The sequence below is a fragment of the Apis laboriosa genome, unplaced genomic scaffold (assembly GCF_014066325.1).
Source record: "Apis laboriosa isolate Shangri-la unplaced genomic scaffold, ASM1406632v1 scaffold202_cov151, whole genome shotgun sequence".
Taxonomy (NCBI): Eukaryota; Metazoa; Arthropoda; class Insecta; order Hymenoptera; family Apidae; genus Apis; species Apis laboriosa.
In genome coordinates, this window is record NW_025222291.1 from 175,090 (window position 1) to 195,390 (window position 20,301).

The following is a 20,301-nucleotide window of genomic DNA, read 5'->3' on the forward strand; positions in this document are numbered from 1 at the left end:
GAGAGAGAGAGAGAGAGAGAGAGAAATCAGATAACAATTTAAATAATTCTCGTCAGATTTTAGTCAGGTAATTTCGCGATCCTTGGCTGCCTCGATTTCGATTAAGCCAGTTAATCGAGGTCCCTACGTAATTCGCATCCACGTGTTCTCAGCGGGAGAGGAGAGAATCAAATGAGCCGAACGATATAGATCCTTCTTTAGGCTTTACGAAAGCATCGAACGGAACGCGTTTTCGCGTTCAAAGACGCGAGACCGATCATCGTTCGAACGGAACGAAATATCCAAGGAGTGGACAGGAATCGGAAACGAGCGTGGCGAGCTTCCGACCAGTGAAAAATAGCCTTTATCAGAGGAACTCGAACGAGATGAATTCGGCTGGAACGGGTTTTATTCGCGTTACAACCGAGAATAATCGCGGTTATATCACGATGATATCCTCTCGTGTGCATCATCAGTTTGTACGAGCAAGAACAAATCGAGTGACCATAAATTTTATTTATCGAAAATCCGTCGAATGTCCCTGAAGCCTAACTCCAACGATCGAGCAAAATCCGATCTCCACTTGACACGACTTTAACGTCACCTGGGACCGTACTTACAAAAGGATCGACGATTTACTCGATTCGAAACCTAACCTAACCTCTGATTCGAAACTTTATCTACGATCCAATGGAAAGAAATATTCAGGAATTCTGTTAAATTGATTTCTCGGAATTCGAAGAAAACAGAAAAATATCATATAGATCAATTTGAAAAATTGATTAGTTCATGCACAAGATATTTCGTAAAATTTTTAAAATCTATTTCTTCCGAAATTACTCGTTATCGTATCGCAATACTTCCATTTTGTCGCTCGAATAACTTCATTATATCATTATGTAAAACAAATTTTCACAAATAAAAAAAACAAGTTCTTAAAGATTTTATAAATCGAACTGAATTGAACGATAAAAAAAATTCTTTCGAAGCAACGATCGCGAGCGTGAATAAATCTCGTTGCCGGCTACACGTGATATCGAATCTCAACTACGTCGAGAATGATGGAAGCTCAAAGGCTTAACCCGACCGTAATAATTTAGCAACGAGGAACGCGAGAACGTTGCCTTGAATTGAGAAACACTGGAGTTAGTACGGCCACTCGCAGACAGCGAGGCGCACAAGAGGCGTTCGCGCAATAGTATGTCATTCGAGATTGAATAATCGCGTTTCACTATTCGAAAAGCGCAATCGATATCGCTTCGTGGGTCCGCGAGCTTGATAACGGATAACACGATCGATACCAGTTCTCGAATGAACACGAGTTTCCCTCTATCGGTAATATCGAACTAGAAATCGATTAACCGTCCGATCGAAAGGATTCGAGATTGAATCGATTCGCATTCGATTAATCGAGAAATAGAAAAACTTGCAATCAGGTTATACACGTCTGTATCAACGTTCCGTGCACAAAGGTAAAAATAAAGACGACTACGAACGACAAAAACTTTCTCGCGAATAGATCCCTCGCGAATAAAATGGACGAGCGTATTGTCTCGAATCCCAACTCGAAGAACAATTCCATCTTGCTCTCTCTCTCTCTCTCTCTCTTTTTCTCTCTCTTTGCTATTCACTTTTTTCCACGATTCTCTGCGTCACTAAATAGCGATAGCGTGACCATTTGCCTTGAATCGATAAATTCGATCGATTGAATTTGAGCAAATGTTCATTGAAAAAATATTAAATTTCCAAAAATATTATAATTTCCAAGGGAATAGTCGTACCGGTTGCATGAAAAGCGACAAGAATGCGACAATGCGATGCCGAATCGCGTGTCTACAATGGCAAGGTTACAATTTCGAATCATTAAATTTATAGAGAACTGCAATTTCACCAGTCGTACCGATGCTTTTCGATACTTTCACAATGAACAATCGTTTCTAGAATTGTGGCAATATTTTCATAACATAATATTCTTTTATTTATAAGAGATAAGAAGGAATCCAAATGAAATTTTTGAAAACAAATGATGAATGATTTTGTAGAATGAATTAAATATAGCAGAGATAAACGAATTGGATGGGAATATTCATTATTTGGTATTATTTGATCCTTTAATTATTTTGAACAATGCACAGGATATATCGCATAATTACATTACAGTTTACCACCAATTATCATCGCATTGTTCCACGGGCTTTGCATTATCAGACCTACTACGTTCGCAATTAACCGGCTCGTCGTCCAATTGGTTTAAAACGATAAACACGATACCGTACGATCTTGTAACCCCGCCACGCTATATATAAATGAGAATTTTATTACAATGAGACAAGAATTCGTCGATAAAAAAACGGTAACAGTCGCACATGGTTCATTAGCCAATCATGCACAATAAGAAATAGCGAAGCCCTATCCGTAGGCCAGGTGACTCACGCTGCGTACCGAACACGCGAGACCCGATTGCTTTTAAATAGCGATGCATATTATATACGAGGAAGGTCCACGCGCGCCAACCGATAAATTATGGCCTTCTATAGCTTGCATGTTAAACGCGAATGAACATTTGCAAATTGTAAACGTGAACTTTTTTCCTTTTTCCCCCGTTTTCCTTTTTTCTTTTTTTTCTTTTTTTTTTTTTTTATTCTAGAAAGAATTCCAATTCCAAGCTTGTGTGAAACTTTCTTCGCGAATAATTCATTGCAATCACTTTATATCCCGTAATATTCTATATAGGAAAGAAACTTACTTCGATGCACGACGAAATTTAGAACTGTATGAAAAAGAACGAGAAACACTACACATTATTATCTCAAGTATCAAAAAGAAAACACTATTTTTGAACGATTGACATCGATCTGTGTAATTCGCTGAATCGAATTCGTTCGTGCGAACGACATCGATTGATTATTCTTCGCAGCAATGTTTAGATCACACGATCCACACGAAATATGATTTTAAGAAGAAAAAACACCCTCGAAAAATCGCGCGCGTTGCACCGTATCGTTGTCACCTTGAAACACAAGCCAGTATCGTGGTGCCGCGGAGAGCGCGCGGGTTGAATGTGCCACGAAGAAGAGACGCACAAAAGAAACGGTTCGGAACTGGTTCGGCGAAGTCGAGCATTCTCGGGTGCGCACGACGTACACCACGAACAATACGATTTTCTAGGAGGAAACGGTGCAGAAGAAGCCAGGAGAGGAGGCGATGAAGGAGAGGGAGAAGGAGGAAGAGGAGGTGAAGGAGGAGAAGAGAGAACAGCAAGGAGGGTCGCGGAGCACGTGAAAGGCGATTTAAAGGGAAAAAGAAGGAGGTGGCCTTTAAAAAAAAAAGAAGGAACATGGCGAACCGGTCGCAGCCTCCATTCGTCAGCTGGGAGCTCAGCTGCAGCCGGGCGCGGTGACCTCGACGGAGCTTCACGGAAAACCGAGTCAATTTGCAAGCAATAACGGTGTCATGCCGCGCGTCGTTTTCATTGGTGATTTAACGCATTTTTATAGATTCAGCAATCACACTGACGTTTCTTCATTTCTTTTTTCGAATGAAAAACACACACATCGATATACCGGCGAGTTTCTTTCAATCAAGAGACAACGACGTTTTACAAAAACGCGGTCATTGGTTGCTTTACAGGTGATCGAAAGTACCCGACCGACTGACAGTTCAACGACATTCGTCTTTACCACTGCATGGGAAACGTGTTTCCATTTAGAAACATCATATAAACGTTTCTATCGATATCAATCACACTTTAGATCCGAGAAATTTCAAATTCGACGAACCGTACGATTATCCTGATTCCTTCAAACGACTTTTATCACTTAATTACTCAAACATTCGATTTGTTTGTGTTTACCGAATCTTTCATTCACCACTCCCGATTTCAAACTACAGTTAAAAAAAAAATATACAGAAACATTTACATATATATATATATATATATATATATATATATATATTCCATCTTTAAAATCAAATTGATGAAATATCTATTAATATATTCAAAATATAGTTGATAACTAAAAATTTTTGTTTCATTGACAATTTGTATATTAAAATCGAAATCGAATAAACAATTGAAATAAATAAAAGACATTCGCGGACTGTCACAATTAAAGGTAAAAGAGGTTACAGAATAGGATCGGAGCACCTTTCGGTATTATAGGAAAACTACGTATTTAAGTAAAGTAAAAATCTTGAGGAGATATCGCGTTAGAAAGAGATAATTTAAACGAAAAATGAAAGTAAAGGAAAAAAATTATAATTTTTAAAAGAAACACGGTAAACCGGTCGGTGCGTTCGTTCATCAGCTGAGAGCCCAGCTGAACCCAGCGGCCGCTGTAACCTCAACCTTTCTAATAAGCTGTATTTCATGAAAAACAATTAATCCTTGATGTCCGCAAGTCCTGCAGATAAAGATAAAGCTAAAATACCTGACATTCAACTTTCATCTATAGGCGAACGATGAAACGCACGAAAACACTGGATTTTTGGAGATAAAACTTTTTGAAAGCCCACTCACAATGGAATCTTCCAGTAGACTGGCCGAGCCGGCAAGCCGTTCTCTTTTGCGTGCACACCCACCGTTTCGCGCACTGTCTCACGTTTTACACCGTTAATCTTTCTTTCATGAATCGTTTCGACTTTTAAAACAGCGGAAGGCTTCACGAAAAGGTTTAGCCGTCGTTTCGATCCGTTATAAAGTGCTTATTTGCAGCAGAAACGCGGCGGTATGCATACCGCTGACAGTTCGAGCTGTCACTTTTTGACGACCGCATACGTGTCGCCATCTGATGTCACTGCCATGAAACAATATGTAATTTGAAAGAACCGCGCTTGGATCACTTAGCAACAAGATCAATAGACTAAATTATAGCAAGTCTTGTAGTAACAATGTATCTATAGCGATTTTATTTATTATTTAATAAAAGATGAAAATCAGTGAATATAAAATTTCATTTTAATATTTTTAATGTTTTCTTCAAACGTTTTAAATATTACTATAAATATATAATTCATTTGACTTCCGGTATAATTTCAAATATTCAAAGTTCCAGTTACTTTCAAAATTAAAGCATCATAATAAAAATAGATGTACAATTTCTTGATTTTCATTTCAAATTTTATTATAATAATCTCGTTCCGCTAGTACAAAAAAACCGAATATCTTCACAATCATTTACAAGATATAACAACGTATTATACAAACATTTTTTCTCGAATGCTTACGCCATTTTTTTCTTATTTTGTACTTTTTCCTGTCTTTTTATTTCAATGCTTTTATTTAATGATCCATATCACGATTCTTTCGCTCTTAACGTGAATATAATACTTGAGATATATTCACTTTTACAACATTAATTGTGAATATATCTTCTTTTAAACAATATACAATTACACTCATACATATCACATTTTATTATAATGTACTAACAATAAATGACCCATTTTTAACACTTTTAAATTATATAAGTTTTATAATAATTCATTGACTAAAAGTAATACTTCCTATAAAAGTTATTAAATTCTGTCTTTTAAATATCAATTTATGAAATATATTTTCTTTTTCTAAGAGAAAAATTTTCAATAAGTAAGATCAAATTAATCTTATATATCAATAATAAAAAAGAACTATTTAATTAATAATAACATGAATATTAGAATATATGAGCAATGTAAGAAGAGTGATTTCTAATATTCGAATCTAAGTATTCAGGATATGATTTCCAAAAAAAGTTGTAAAATTGTAACATTTTAAGCAAAATATATAAACATTCAAAAACGCATGATAAAATCAACATCAATTCCTTTTAGGAATTATATTTTCTAAAGATTTTTTCATAAAAATACAATTTATAAATTTATCTCTTTCTTCTTAAATATCACTATATGATTCAAAGTGACTAATGAAATACTTTCAATTAGAATATTTTCACTAACAATTTATATATGCAATAATTTTAAAAATATGAATAAAAATATATGTAAAAACTCTTTGAATATGGAAGATTGAAAATGACAATGATGATGTTATTAACATAGAGAATGTGACTGTACATTATTTAAAATTATACTATACTCTGAACAATTGCTTAACTAGAGATCTGGTGCAAACCATTTACGCAACTAACAAGAAACATACGCCAGCGTACTTGAAATTTTCTGTTACTACTAATCTAATCTATTCTGAAGTCTTTGTGCAATTGCGGCAACAAGTGCAGCACCTTTCCCACTTCCATCCTCAGCATGAATCATTTTGAACTATAAATTAATGTTTAATTAAATAAAAAATAATAATATAAAATTACATAAAAAAATAATAGTATAGAAAAAATATTCATTGTAGTATACTTTGTGATCAGGAGCTAATAATGGAATGTACTGTTTGATCCATGTCTCTAGTCGAGGATGATGCTTGTATAGAGATCCATCTACAGCGATTGTGACATGTTTTCTGTCAATTCGTTTTAACAAAACTGCTAGGCCTAAATAAATAACAATAAATTAATAATTTAATATTGTTTATTTATTTATTAGTCGAATTTCATTATTATCTGAACTTACATATTGAAACAAGAAGAGCTGCGCGATTAGAAACTACTTCGCAAACATATTGTACAATTTTCACATCATCTTCATCCGGAATGATACCAAACTTCATTAAAACTTCCTTTGTACTGTTATAATCACCATCTACAGAGTCTCTAAATTTCAGTATTCAATAATATATTAAATATTTGTACGGTAGAAATGTATTATAAAATTTTCTAATTAGAAAAAACGTACTGTTCAATATCAGATACTAAATCGCTGGTAAGATTGCCGGGAACCAAAAGAGATCCAGGTGTATGATCTCCTATGAATAGAAGGCCATCTTTGTATAATTTTGCAAGTACCACTCTTACAATCTCGCCCAAATATTTTCCACTAATATACTTTTCAAACCTGATAATTCGAAATGTTATGGTATAATAAATTATCAGAAATTCTTATCTTTTATATTTTTCAATTGAATTTGTACTCACGTAAAAGAATTCACAATAAGCGAATTTGCATCATTTTCACGATCAAAATCTGTTTTGATAAAATCTAATACACCGTTATCTCCAAATGCACCCCATTCAATATCGATAATGACCTTTAATATATAATGAACAATTTAATCTTCAAGAAAAAATATTGATTTTGTATAAAAAAAAATATTAAAAAAAGTTACTTGACGTTCTCCATGTCTCTCAGTCTCCCAGTGCTCAACTCTATCAGCTCGTTCAATATAACAAGCGTTGCTACCAGTACCTAATATAAGTCCAATTGCAATATCAGGATCCAATGTTGATCCTTGTACCAGTGTTCCTGTAGTATCGTTCAAAATTGCTACAACTTTCACTTTAGTATCTCCTCGACGATCCAAAGCTTCGCGCAGTAATTTCACAGCATCTTCGTTAACAACATCGGGACAATTGAAAGTTTTAGTCCAAGTCACTAGTATTCCAATATCTAAAGAATGTTGAATCATCGGAAAGGAGAATGTAAATCCTAAAAAAACAAATTGATATAAATTATATATCCACAAGAAAAATATTATTTATATGTTATTTATATATTATACTATTATATTATATAAATTATCAATCGCATGAGAAATCAAAATAATTTATAATTAATTGACAATAAATATCATCCACTCGAATTCATAGAATTATTGTAAAACATAATACTCAAGATTTAAATCTATATCACAAAGTGCTTGAAAATATAAGAGCGATATATATAAGATAAAAATTTTATTCGAACTCAAGACAATTGCAATTATTCTGAGATCATGAAATTAAGAATGATTTTCAAGCAACCATTTTTAAGTATAGATTTAATAATTAAAAGTCTCACACGTGATTCTTTAGACACCTTAAACGTTATGTACATTGACTTCAATTTACCAAGGGGAAGCTCTACATCCTGAAGACCCTGTGCAATGACGAAATCGCTAACGCATTCCGCTAGGTAATCAAACAGACGAATCCCCGAACCAACTCTCAAATCAGAGCTAATGTGATATTTCTTCACTTCTTCTCGTTTAGGTATACCATGATCCAATTCTAAAAGAAGAACTCGGAAATTCGTTCCTCCAAGATCCAATGCCAAATATAAACCCTTTTCTGAAAATATTTTAAAATTAATATTATTTAACAAATTATTTAACAGATACATAAAACTAAAAATTACAATTTTAAAGATCATATTATTAAATATATTATATTTAATATTTTGATAAATATTTAACATTTAACATCTTACTTGTAAAATTGTAAAAATTTCTATCGATCGTGTATCGGAATATTATACTTATTGTAAAAGTTTTTATTAAAAAATATTTTTAACAACCTGTGCCATCGAGAAGTTCTGGAACGTAAGTATTCTCCATCTGCAATGACGATGGTTGCTGATGAATTCCTTTATTCATTTCCGATTCAAAAACATCTTGAATATTCTTCACAATTGTAGTCGAAAATTGTAGTCGTGCCAGTTTTTGCTCAATCTACAATTTAAATAACAAATAAATCTTCTTTATCTTATATATAATCATAATCAAAAGCATTTGATCAAAATAACAATCACAAAATTTTCCACGAGTCATAAATTTTAATAATCTTTTGACAAACGATAGGAATTTTCGTAATTACTCTTTATTACGTGATCTTTAATGGAATTCTAATGGATGAAATAGAAGAAAAGATTACGTATACGTTAGTCAGATGGCGAATCGCGATAAAAAGTGATTACATTTGCGACAATGTAGTCTTTGAAGGAAGTTTTAATTAAACAACTTTTTAAAAGTATTATGCGTACGATAAAATATTTTATATATATTTAAGTTTATGTAAGAAAGATGATATCGAGACTAATGAACGTTGTTATTTATATTTATATGCATACATATATTACATAGATCATTTCTATCAATTTCAATATCATCTCGATTATTTCCTGCTTCGAGTTTCGATGTACACAAGTATAATATCGAAAACAGAGTTCTTATAATAGGATAATATTAATATTTCACTTCCTCGAAGGTAAACTGGTTGCATTCAAGCAAACATCATCGCCAACGTAAAAATTCTGAAAATTGATATTAAATCGACAAATGAAAGACAAGAAAATATCTCGATCGAATTTTTTTATACGAATTAAACTCATCAGTACAAGAAAATATATTCATGAATTATTTCCTGTATACATGTACTTGCATATAAATAGTTTCGGATCTACATTCGAGATAAGATATTAAACGAAATAATAATTTAAGTGGAAAGAAATTTATTAGTTATACTCTTTCATGAATTGTCAAGCAATGATAGTGATGAATAAAATTATGTCCATATGCCATATCCTGTTCCCGTGATACTTATCTATTCTATATCAATTCGAAAAATCAAGGAAGAAGCTCAAGAGTGCGATCGTGTTAAAATAAGAATAAGTAAACAGAAATTGGCCATGACATTGTAATCTACTTTAATCAAATGCAGAAAGAGTGTGTGGGTGACTCGTTCTTATAATTGTGTGTGTTTTGCATACATTTATTATATGAGCCCATATGGTCTTTATAATATCGACTGTTATAAAATATTTTTTGATCAAAGGGATAAGTAATCTTCAATTTTTAAAACGAGAAACTGATAACAAGAACGGATCAATATATCTATTAATTATTATTCGCTTCGTATCCGTTCTGTTGTTACGTGAAACGGCATATCTCTTATTTACGATAACTTATTTAAAAATCTTGAACTTTTAGTAAAAATTTCCTATGATAACCTTATATATGTCAAAGAGCATGATAAGCAAATAACTTATTTGCAACTAAACACGATATTGTTAATAGCTCGTTAAATTTCATTTCATTTACGTTAATCTAGTATCATATTCTCTTATTTATAAAAAAGATATATTATTTGATTCCATTATTTAATTTTTTATTTTTTTCTTGAATCGAATTTTGTAAAAAAGAAATCTTAAATTCTTGTTAAAATGTAGCAATATATTGCTATGAATTAAATTCTACATAAACGATAAATGATTACGTAAATTTTATATTTATAAGCAAAGTAAAGATAATAAATAGAGAAGATAAGAGAATAAATTATTTTTGGTAAGAATTGCTACAAAGATCAATGCGAACAAAAGTGAAGGTATATGTATTTATAATCAATCAGTGTTCAGTAAACTCTTAACAAAAATGACGTAAGATTAAGGACTCGATGGTCACTATTTTTTGCATCAAAAATGATTCAATCTAGTTTACATTAATCGATCAGATATCGATCAATTATATTATAGTTATACAAGAAGTATAATGAACAGAAAAAAATATATATGTATAAGTATATATAAGTATAGATGTTATTTAACTATTTGTTCTAAAAATTTTTGAAATAATAGCAATACGCAATCAAATAATATTAGTAAACAGTAACAAATGATAAATGTTTGAATCGATTTCCATAACGTCGTATTATTTTGTTAAACATCATTCTTACCACGCATGCGGACTTATTGCGATGGAATTCCGCATATCCTTTTATTTGTGTATATAAATATTTATAAATGGTGAAAATTCACTAAGAATGGAAATTCATTTTAAATAATCATGCAAGATATTGTTCACATGTCAGAATAATCATTATAAATATAATAATTTTACTCACCTTATGTCGCTTTACGTTGTCCGAAAGCACCAACGGTGCTACTTGAATCGCCTCATGGAGGGCATTCTCTGTAGGGACGACCATGTCTTACTTATCTAGAAAAATGAAAAAAATTATATTCTAATATATGTATATATATAAATATTTATAAACTTATGATACTTATAAAATTCGAATAATAAAATTTAAGGAATACACTTTTGATGCATATAAATGTTTTAAAAATTAATAATAATAATTTTGTTAAGAAAAAAATCATGAGCAGTCCATACTCACCTGATTACCGCTTACGTTATCCTCAGATAGAAGATTTTTGAATGAGAGAAGCCACGCTACGAGACGAATGTGAATGAATTTACAAGACGGATGATAACGTGTACGCGACAAGACAAATAGTCGCGTGGTTCTCCACGAGCACGAGAGACGTTCTGAGCACGAGTTAATGAGATCGCACCGTTTATTATTACTCGCTTATTTATTTTCCCTCCTTCCCTCGACATTCGGTAAAATGATAACGCCACAGTCTCACTATTAAACTAAAAGTTGAAAGTCCACGATATTTTATAATGTTTGATAAGCCGAATAATCGAGTCGTATGAATTATATCATCTCGTCTTGAAGAAGCAGCAGTCCAACGTTTTCTCTCTTCGGATCGATGCACTGCATTATAGTGATTCGAATAATGATCACTTTTACATCGTTTTCTTGAGTTGCTTAAATTAATAACTGGCGCAGCGATAACAGATAACCTATAACACGAACGTAATGCATTTAACGAGCTGAATGATATAGATATTTTGTAGATGCAAAAATGAAATTTGTCTGATCTAACTATCTTGAGAAAAAAAATTAAAGAGTAATCGTATATCGTGAATCTACAATGATATTGACCTTGATGGAGAAGAAAGCACAATTCGCATTTTAACTAAATGTTAGAAGATGATTACGATTGCTTGACCAATATCGTTATGAGACAGCCAGTTGTTCCAGGGGTCATCAATTATCATAATATTATCACTAATTGATAAAGAAGAAATATAGATGATCGTAATTTATATATGTATATTTTTTCAAACAATTTTATGATATATATATTTTGGCCAAAATATTTTGCTCGTATCAAGTTTTTCACAGATGATATCTAATGAAAAACTCAAAAGATAATCTCAAAAGATGAACCATATGAACTTCGAAGAATGTTGCAATAGTTACAAGCAAGCAATAGTTACACTGATAGCAGAATTTGAAAATATTTCACGATTAACAAGAAATCTTATACGTTCACCGTTCACTAATCATATCTTGTTGAAATTGTGATATTCAGATTCTTTTGATTCGATAAAAGAGAAATACAATATATACTGATCACGATTCGTGAATGTAATTTTTCTTACGAACTTCTTGTATGTTGTATACTTTTGAAACTGAATGTCTGTACATGATGAACACGTGTATGTGAAATTAACATGCATACACATATGCGCATTTGTATTGCAAGTACAGTCTTGTGCATAAACTGATTGTTTGAATCGATCGAGTGGTTCATTAAACTTTTGAATGAAAAAAGTAATTCAATATTATAATATCACTATTATTGACTTATTTAAATTCTGAAACACAAACGAAACAATTTATTATAATATTAATATAATTATTGATGAAAAAAAAGTTTGACACAATAAAAAAAAAATGAGATCGAACAAATTTTGATAATATCAATATTAAGAATATAAAAGTTGAAAAACTCGTTCAACAAGCGAGATTCGGCGAATGATATACTCCTGTCTCTCACATATCATTGATATATATATTATTTTTATTATTTTTCTTCATTTCATAATTATTTATCTGTAGTTAATAATAATAATTAAATGTAAGAAAAAATAAATAATAGCATAAGAAAAAAAATAAATAATAACTTTAAATTGAGTAAGATAGATTGATTAATCTATAGGAATCAAAATGAATAAAAAAATATTTATAAATAATTACAAATTATATCCATACCTACAATACAAACAATATAAATTCAATTATTACGCACATGTTTTCAAGAATTGGATATTTGATGAATCGATTAATTTAATCGATAATCGTTCAAGTTCGACAATTTGCGATAGATTTTTCACGATCGATTATCAAAAGAAAAAGACACCATAAAATGTCACTAGAATTCTTCGAGCCAGCAAAGTCGCTTCGAACGAAGCTCCATTAAAATCAATTGGAAGGTGCAAAGCGTCAACCAGGATAATTTAGCCACTTGATCTGATGTGATGAATCTAATCCACAGTGCAATACGCACACTCGTCACAGAGACCATCTTGACCATCACATTTCTAACGACACCTTCTTCGAATGATGGTCCTATAAGATGAATTATTACAATTATTTTTATTCTTTACCTATCATGATTAATAATCTAACATTTATTTCTTTTTTATTTATCATTCCACTATCCATTTATTAACGAATGTGACGTAAATAAAGTGTCATAAGAGTTCATATAAACTGCGTGCACAACGATTGTCAAGCGCAGAGTTCATATGGTCAATTTCGTGCAAAATTAAAACTGTGAGCAATTTCGAACGCAATGTCTGTACACGATAACAGATTACTCTTTCGTTAAGAGCATGAACGGTTATGTATGATCTTTACCGCATGAATTATAGAGCTTCCGTAAATTACGAGACCATTATCACCAAGGTCTCGAAATAAATCTTAATCGAATAAAATTCTCTTCAGACTCATTTTGTGTTTTGGAATATTGAATTTTATTATTGAAATCATTTCTGAAAATTTCAAGTATTAAAATATTAAGATTTGATTAATCTAAATCGCGAAATTGTCATTTATTAAAGAAAAAACTTTTTATCTATTTTAATGATATCGTATCGGTAAAAACCATAACTAATCAACAGATAATATAATTAATATATTAAAATTATATAAAAAAATTACACGATTAAATTAAAATTAGACTTGTATGAATATCGTAAATTCATGGGATCAGCACTTTATTTTTAAAAATATTTCATAATTATTGATGAAATTAATAGATTAGAACACATTTATAGATATATTTTTTTCAAATAGCTGTTAATTTTCTGCGTTAATTCTTCGAATTTAATAAAAGACAATGAAATATATATTCTATACATAAAATGGTATGTCAAAAGATAAAAAAAATATATAATTTTTAATTCTAAAAGCATTAAAAATCATGTAATTGATTATTATCATAAACTTATTTTACAAAATTAATTTATACGATAATAATCGGGCCAAGTGATAAGATATTTATCGAGAATAATCAATATTTGACAAATGTAATATAAAAAGACATACTTCCTTGTTGTCTTATATTGTAAAATAAAATTGAACCATAAATGACAAGATTTAATAAAAAAACAAAAAAAATGCAGTATGAATATGTACGAGATACGGCAATGATAATTTCTGAATTTTGAAAAGGTCGATAAATGCGACATTAAAACTGTGCAAATCCATAGAAATACGTTAAATTGCGATGACAACATGTATAGTATAACATTTCAAGGACCCACGTGGTCTCATCAACAAAATAAACATTGAATATATGTTTTTAATTTCGCATATCGCTAATTATATCACATTTGAAATCAATTAAAAAATTGAAAAAAATATTAAATCTGCCAATCAATTCAAAAGTACATAATATTACGATGATATCAATTATATTTACGAATAAAATCAAACATACTTCTATTGTCAAGGATCAACGAGCCTGATGGCGCCAACTAGTGCGTATGGCCTGTTCTAGGAAAATGAAAAACACAAGCTCACCCTAACACTTTCTACGTATGATTGCCGATTTCCGTGATCGCTTCAGCTTCTGATCTTCTATTCTTTGCAGGATCCAATTACTGGTCAGTGATTATAAAGTTTCGAATCGTATCAGAGTACGCACACGTATAAACACGTGGATTGAATACCGTAAAATGTACTCCGTTTCAGAGCAGCAACTGGTCGAGCCTCCAGATTCTCGCTTCCCCACTGCTTGAACTTCAAAACCATATCGGTGCTTATTACATGCGCGCGCCTTTGCTCATACAAGCGTTTCAAGTTTCACATATGCGTACAACTACATGTAGATTACGTTTGCGTATTTTTGTAACATATAAGTATCTGTATTATATCACATGAATATACGCATACATATATAAAACATCGCGTGCATTAATATCATATAATATTATAGTCATGATTCAAAACCGCGTAATACACGTAAAGCAAAGATTTCTTTAGCATATAATCATACACAACAATTCACAATTCACATAATTCACAATTTGTATGATTTTTTTTGTTTTTCCATTATAACCATTATATTTTCAATTTGTGTTCTTCTATAATATGATAATAAAATAATAAATATATAATTCTTTGAAAAATTCTTTAAAAAAAGGACAAAAGGAATTGTGACTAAAAAAAATATATGTAAATAACTACTACCCAATAAAAATTTATTTAATATAAATTAAACGAAATTTAAATAACAGATTCCGAATACTCCTGCAGATTCACATTATATCAGTTGAATGGAGTTTGAATATAGCTGCAATAAAATAACATCCATCTCCTAAACTACATAGGCTGAATGGAGTTTGATTAAATTGGTCAGCGTGTTTAAATTTAGATCGTTACAATTGCCGACCCTCATGGTTTCATAATGAATAGCACTATTCTATAGACAACCAACTTGCACTTCGAAATGATAATTATTAAAAGCACAATATTTTAATGATATATCAAAATATGTTTTTGAAAACTTTGTAAGAAAATGTGAACAAATAATTAATTAAATTTTGGTATTGTTATAGCAAATTTTCATGCAAAATTTAAATCATTAAAATATAAAATGTAATCATATTAAAGTATAATTAATTTTTAAAAATATAATTAAAAAATATAATTAATTTACTTATATTATTTAATTATAAAATAAAAATATTGCAAAATTCTACTTTATATTTAATTTTTGAATAGTTTTCATTATAGTTTAACTAGCATTATGTTTACAAAAACAGTAAAATAAAATGTAAAAGTTATAAATATAACAAATTTACATTATTCTGGTAATAAATCATCGCCAAGTTCTTCATCACCGAAATCATCATCTCTCTTTCCAGCAGACGTCATAGGACGAATAGGCAATGGACCAATAGGATCAACATAAGAAGGAATGCCTACAGAAAGTATTTTATATTCGCTCATAATTTAACTCCATTTTATAATCTATTTTATATTAATTTGTTATTATAAAATATTTAAAATTTTAATAAAAAACTTTATAGTGCTATACAAATCTGGAAATCATTATATAAATCACATATGTATATAGAAAATGAGAATAGGCTGTTCAAAATAAGTACACTCATCTATCATCTATTCAATCCATTAGGATAGTTCAATTATTATCTGCAGATCATTCTTGTTAATGCTCATTTCAAATAAAGCTATGTATTTCTGATAACTATAGTAAATGTTCGATCTTATACATATCTATTTTCTTACAAATAATAATAAACATGTACATACCTGTTTGATCAGTCATATCAATTGTAGATTCCGTAATATTTTCAACTGCAGAAATTCGATTAGAACGAATGATATCAGCACTACTTAAACTTTGATTTTCTTTTCTATTAAAAATAGGACTTGATCTATGATCTGAGATTATACTCATTCCAGAACCAGTTCGTGATGATGCTCCACTATTACTCCTTCTTGACCCTAAATATAAATATAAATATTAAACATTATTATACCTTATGTAACTAAAAATATAAATTATATGCACCTGGTCTTGCTGATATTTGTCTGTCCTTTAATTCTTTCGCTTTCTCTGCGCGCTTTAATTCTGTTGCGTATAATTGCGCTTCTTTTAAGCCGAGATCACTACATAAACGAACTAAGAATTTTAAGCATTCAATATTTTCAGGAAACTTATTATGAATATCTTGATATTCTAAAACAGCTTTATGAAATTGACCAATTCGTCTTAAACATGCAGCAACAAGTAATCGCCATCTTGGCTCATCGGGAGCAAGTTCGACTGCTTTTTTGAAATAAACTAATGCTTTTTCAGCAATTTGCATTGATACGAAATATGATCCAAGCCAATCAATTACTTCAAAATTAGCGGGAAAGAATCTATAAGACTATATGAATATAAATTTGAATAATAAATATAATGCGAAAGAACAAAATAAAATATTCATGCACATATATATGTATAATAAAAATTTACATCACTATAAAATTGATATGCTTGTTGTTTATCTCCAGCAGCATCATACATTTCGCCTATTTTTTGTAGAATTCCAGGATCACATGGTATTATACCAAGTAATTGATTATACCTAATAATTAAAATATTAATTATTAATTTATATATTAATAATATTAAATATTAATTATTAACTAAAATAATCCATAAAATTAAATAAATTTAAAATATATATTTAAAAATAGTCATAATACCAATCTGTTGCTTGATCTATGTCGTCCATAAGTTGATATAACTGACCAATTTGATATACTGTTTGTGGATCATGTCTAACGATATTACGAACTTTCCAAAAGCATTCCAATGCTTCTTCATACATATTTTGTTTTTTATATACTAATCCTGTTAAAGTTTAAATTTCATTAAATGTTTCATTAAATATTTATATAATTATTAATAATATTTACCTAAATTATAAAGAGCTTGTATATGACTAGCATCTGTATCTAATGCACATAAAAGAAGTTCTCTAGCAATATTTAATTCACCCTTTTTAATTGCACATGCTGATAAATTAACATAAGCTGCTGCATTATAACTATCTGCATTTCGAGCAATTTCTCCGCATCTTTCCGCCTGATCATAATCTCCTTGCTAAAGATGACATAAGAATTATTCTATTATTCAATTGTTGCATTTTACATTAATAAAAACAAATATTTCTTACGAGAAAATAAATAAAAGAAAGCATAGTTGCAGCTGAACTATTAGCTTTACTTTCACGATTTTCAAACATTTTCAAGGTATCAATAGCCAACTGGGTATCCCGATTATGTAAAAATACCATAGCTTTATTTATTTCTAAATCAGCAGCTAATAGACCATAAGCTGAAGACTTTATAGTATCTACACACCTTTACAAATTTTTATTATAATTAAAAAATAAAAAATTAAATTTTAAACTAGTATTTATATAATAAAGTATTTTTTTAAATTTTACCAAGCAAAGCCAGCTGTAAGAGTATCTTCAATTACGGGTGCTATGAGTTTTGCAGCACAAAGAATAGTTCTTTCTGCTTCTGATTTTAATTCTTTCTCTAACTTAGATAAATCATCATTTTTTAAAATTTCATTCAATATATTAAAAGCGACATCATCCTAAAATATAAGATAACAAGATTTAAGCAAAAAATCAAAATAAATATTTTATTAAAATTTAATTAATGTACATTTACATTGTGCTCAGAAGATATTGTATTATCAATAAACTTGAAATTGCTACGCAAAAGTATTAGTGCATAAAATCATAACATTTATTCATATATGTTTCTCTATATTATTTAAAATATGAGAATAAATAATTATAGCTATTGAGTGTGGGCAGTGCTTAAAAAAACACATTGCATAGTGATGTTTATAAACGTGCCCAACTCACTGTACTTATATTATATCTGTCCTCCTGATCTATGTTAAGCTGAACCTCTAACAATTCTAAAAATGATCTTTTCATTTTATCCCTATGAGACAATGCAAAATGGCATAAAACAGCATGCAAGCCTGCTTTAAATTCAGGTCTTTCTTTCATAACCCATTCAAAACTATTAGCTGCTTCTTCTAAACGACCCATTTGTACAAATAGCATTCCAATGTTATGCATTATTTTTATTCTGTGAATTATTTAGTAAGTTAATGTTAATATCAACAAGAAATATAAGAATTCTAATATTAATTAAATCAAACAAGTTCTTACAATAATCTACAATCATTTTATTACCTTAAATCTTTATGAGCTGCTGGAGCTTGATCAAATGCCATTCTGTACATTTTAATTGCTTGAGATAATTGTCCCATTTTAACATATATATTTCCCATATTTACTTTTAATCTAGCACTATTACTGAACATTCTATTTCTTGTTATAGCTTGATAAGTTGCTATAGCTTCAGTAAACATATTATTGTTAGTATATTGAGTTGCTAAATTGAAAATGACCTGAAATATTATAATATATTAATAATTATATTATATTATATTAATACTTTAATTTTTTATGAAAATGAATACTTTATTTCATAATTATAAAACAAACTTTAATTCTTACAGCAAATGTTAAATCTACATTATGATTATCACTAAGCCCAGCTTGTTCTTGTAATCTAATAAGAGTTCTTTCTCTTGAAGATGCTTCTCTTGCTCTTTCTAAAGCTACTCTTATATTATTTTCATATGCTGCTTCTACTGAACTTTCTATTAAATCCATAATTCTTTTTTCAGCAACTTTTATCTTTTCTTCAGGTCTTTATAAATAAATATTGAAATTTTAAAATTATATTATAATTTAATTTTATCTTATTATTAATCATTTACAATCTTACGTATCATCCTTTCCATTTTCTAAAGGTGGTACGGGACCTTTGGCAGAACTACTCATATTTAATGGATCAAATGTTTGACGAGTACTACTAGTATAACCAGCACCTCTGACTGCAGTCATTGGCCTAAGTCCACTAGTAATAGAACGCATAGATACACTAGTACCACTTCTATGAAACTAAAAAATATTAATTATATAATGTTAGTTTTTATAATTATTAATATTTTAAATATTAATTATATATTGTAATAATATTATAAAATATAAATAAAATATAATATAAGAAAATACATTTACTTACTCCTGTTGATGTACCTAAACGCATAGCACTTCCTGGCACTTTTGGTGTGAACTATATAATTAAAAAACTAATTAGTTATGATTTAATTCAATTATACAATTTTATTATAAATATATTTATTATCACTTACAATTAATCTTTTTGCATAACTTGTATTGAGTGTTTCTTGGAATAATTCATCTTGTTCAAAATCTTTAATATTATATATTGATGGATAGTCATTATATCCATCATAAATATCATCATCAATTTGTACATTAGCCATTGCTAATATCATTGAAAATTTTCTTTTTTTACTTGTAAAATTATAAATCAAATATTTATAAAAGTATATTTTAAACAAAATAACTATAAATTGTATAACTTAATAAATAAAAATCGATAATACTTAAATTTAATGGTATTTTTTTTAATTTATCTATATAAAATATAATTGAAAAATAATCTTTGATTAATTCATACGCTGAATTATATACAAACCTTATCTAGTTACATCTATGTTTATAATATTAATAGATTTAATTATTTTTATATTATTATAAAGTATATTTATTGTAATTAGTTGAATAAACATGAATTTTTATAAGAATAATTACCAATAAATGTCAAATTGTTACAGTTATTTGTAAATAAAAATACACTGTACTGTAATAACATTCAATTGCATTCTGCAACGGTA

At 29.5% G+C, this 20,301-nt stretch overlaps 3 protein-coding genes across 3 annotated transcripts in view; all 3 read right to left on the reverse strand.

Annotated features, from left to right (window-relative positions):
* Positions 1-4,953, reverse strand: part of LOC122712530 (sestrin-1) — a 163,932-nt gene extending 158,979 nt beyond the window's left edge. Inside the window, exon 1 of the mRNA XM_043932256.1 lies at positions 4,410-4,953. The gene's annotated coding sequence lies outside the window, so the exon portion shown is untranslated. The remainder of the gene's footprint in view (positions 1-4,409) is intronic.
* A 127-nt stretch (positions 4,954-5,080) lies between these two features.
* On the reverse strand, positions 5,081-14,690 carry LOC122712533 (hexokinase-1-like). The gene is made up of 10 exons (XM_043932260.1): positions 14,502-14,690; positions 10,680-10,774; positions 8,359-8,512; positions 7,914-8,132; positions 7,193-7,512; positions 7,002-7,114; positions 6,763-6,921; positions 6,541-6,680; positions 6,328-6,461; positions 5,081-6,237 (listed from the first exon to the last, which is right to left on the reverse strand). Exons 2-10 carry the CDS (start codon positions 10,761-10,763, stop codon positions 6,148-6,150), a joined length of 1,413 nt encoding a protein of 470 aa, XP_043788195.1. The 5' UTR covers positions 10,764-10,774; positions 14,502-14,690; the 3' UTR covers positions 5,081-6,147.
* LOC122712535 (intraflagellar transport protein 88 homolog) lies at positions 10,956-20,273 on the reverse strand. The gene is made up of 16 exons (XM_043932262.1): positions 20,219-20,273; positions 19,753-19,918; positions 19,623-19,673; positions 19,323-19,498; positions 19,049-19,244; positions 18,722-18,939; positions 18,383-18,614; positions 17,948-18,105; positions 17,675-17,861; positions 17,415-17,601; positions 17,202-17,349; positions 16,969-17,080; positions 16,519-16,879; positions 16,257-16,451; positions 15,785-15,904; positions 10,956-11,428 (listed from the first exon to the last, which is right to left on the reverse strand). The coding sequence occupies exons 2-15, from the start codon at positions 19,897-19,899 to the stop codon at positions 15,786-15,788; spliced, it is 2,487 nt and encodes an 828-aa protein (XP_043788197.1). The 5' UTR covers positions 19,900-19,918; positions 20,219-20,273; the 3' UTR covers positions 10,956-11,428; position 15,785.
* Between the last annotated feature and the right edge of the window lie 28 nt (positions 20,274-20,301).

Coding starts and splice junctions, on each gene's coding strand:
- LOC122712533 (XM_043932260.1), bottom strand. CDS start 10,763: ATGGTCGTCCCTACAGAGAATGCCCTCCATGAGGCGATTCAAGTAGCA. Junction 7,513..7,913: donor GGATGTAGAGCTTCCCCTTG/GTAAATTGAAGT, acceptor TTGTTTTTTTAG/GATTTACATTCTCCTTTCCG. Junction 6,922..7,001: donor CTTATTGTGAATTCTTTTAC/GTGAGTACAAAT, acceptor TCGAATTATCAG/GTTTGAAAAGTATATTAGTG.
- LOC122712535 (XM_043932262.1), bottom strand. CDS start 19,899: ATGATATTAGCAATGGCTAATGTACAAATTGATGATGATATTTATGAT. Junction 19,245..19,322: donor GAAAATGGAAAGGATGATAC/GTAAGATTGTAA, acceptor TTATTTATAAAG/ACCTGAAGAAAAGATAAAAG. Junction 18,615..18,721: donor GCAGCTCATAAAGATTTAAG/GTAATAAAATGA, acceptor AATAATTCACAG/AATAAAAATAATGCATAACA.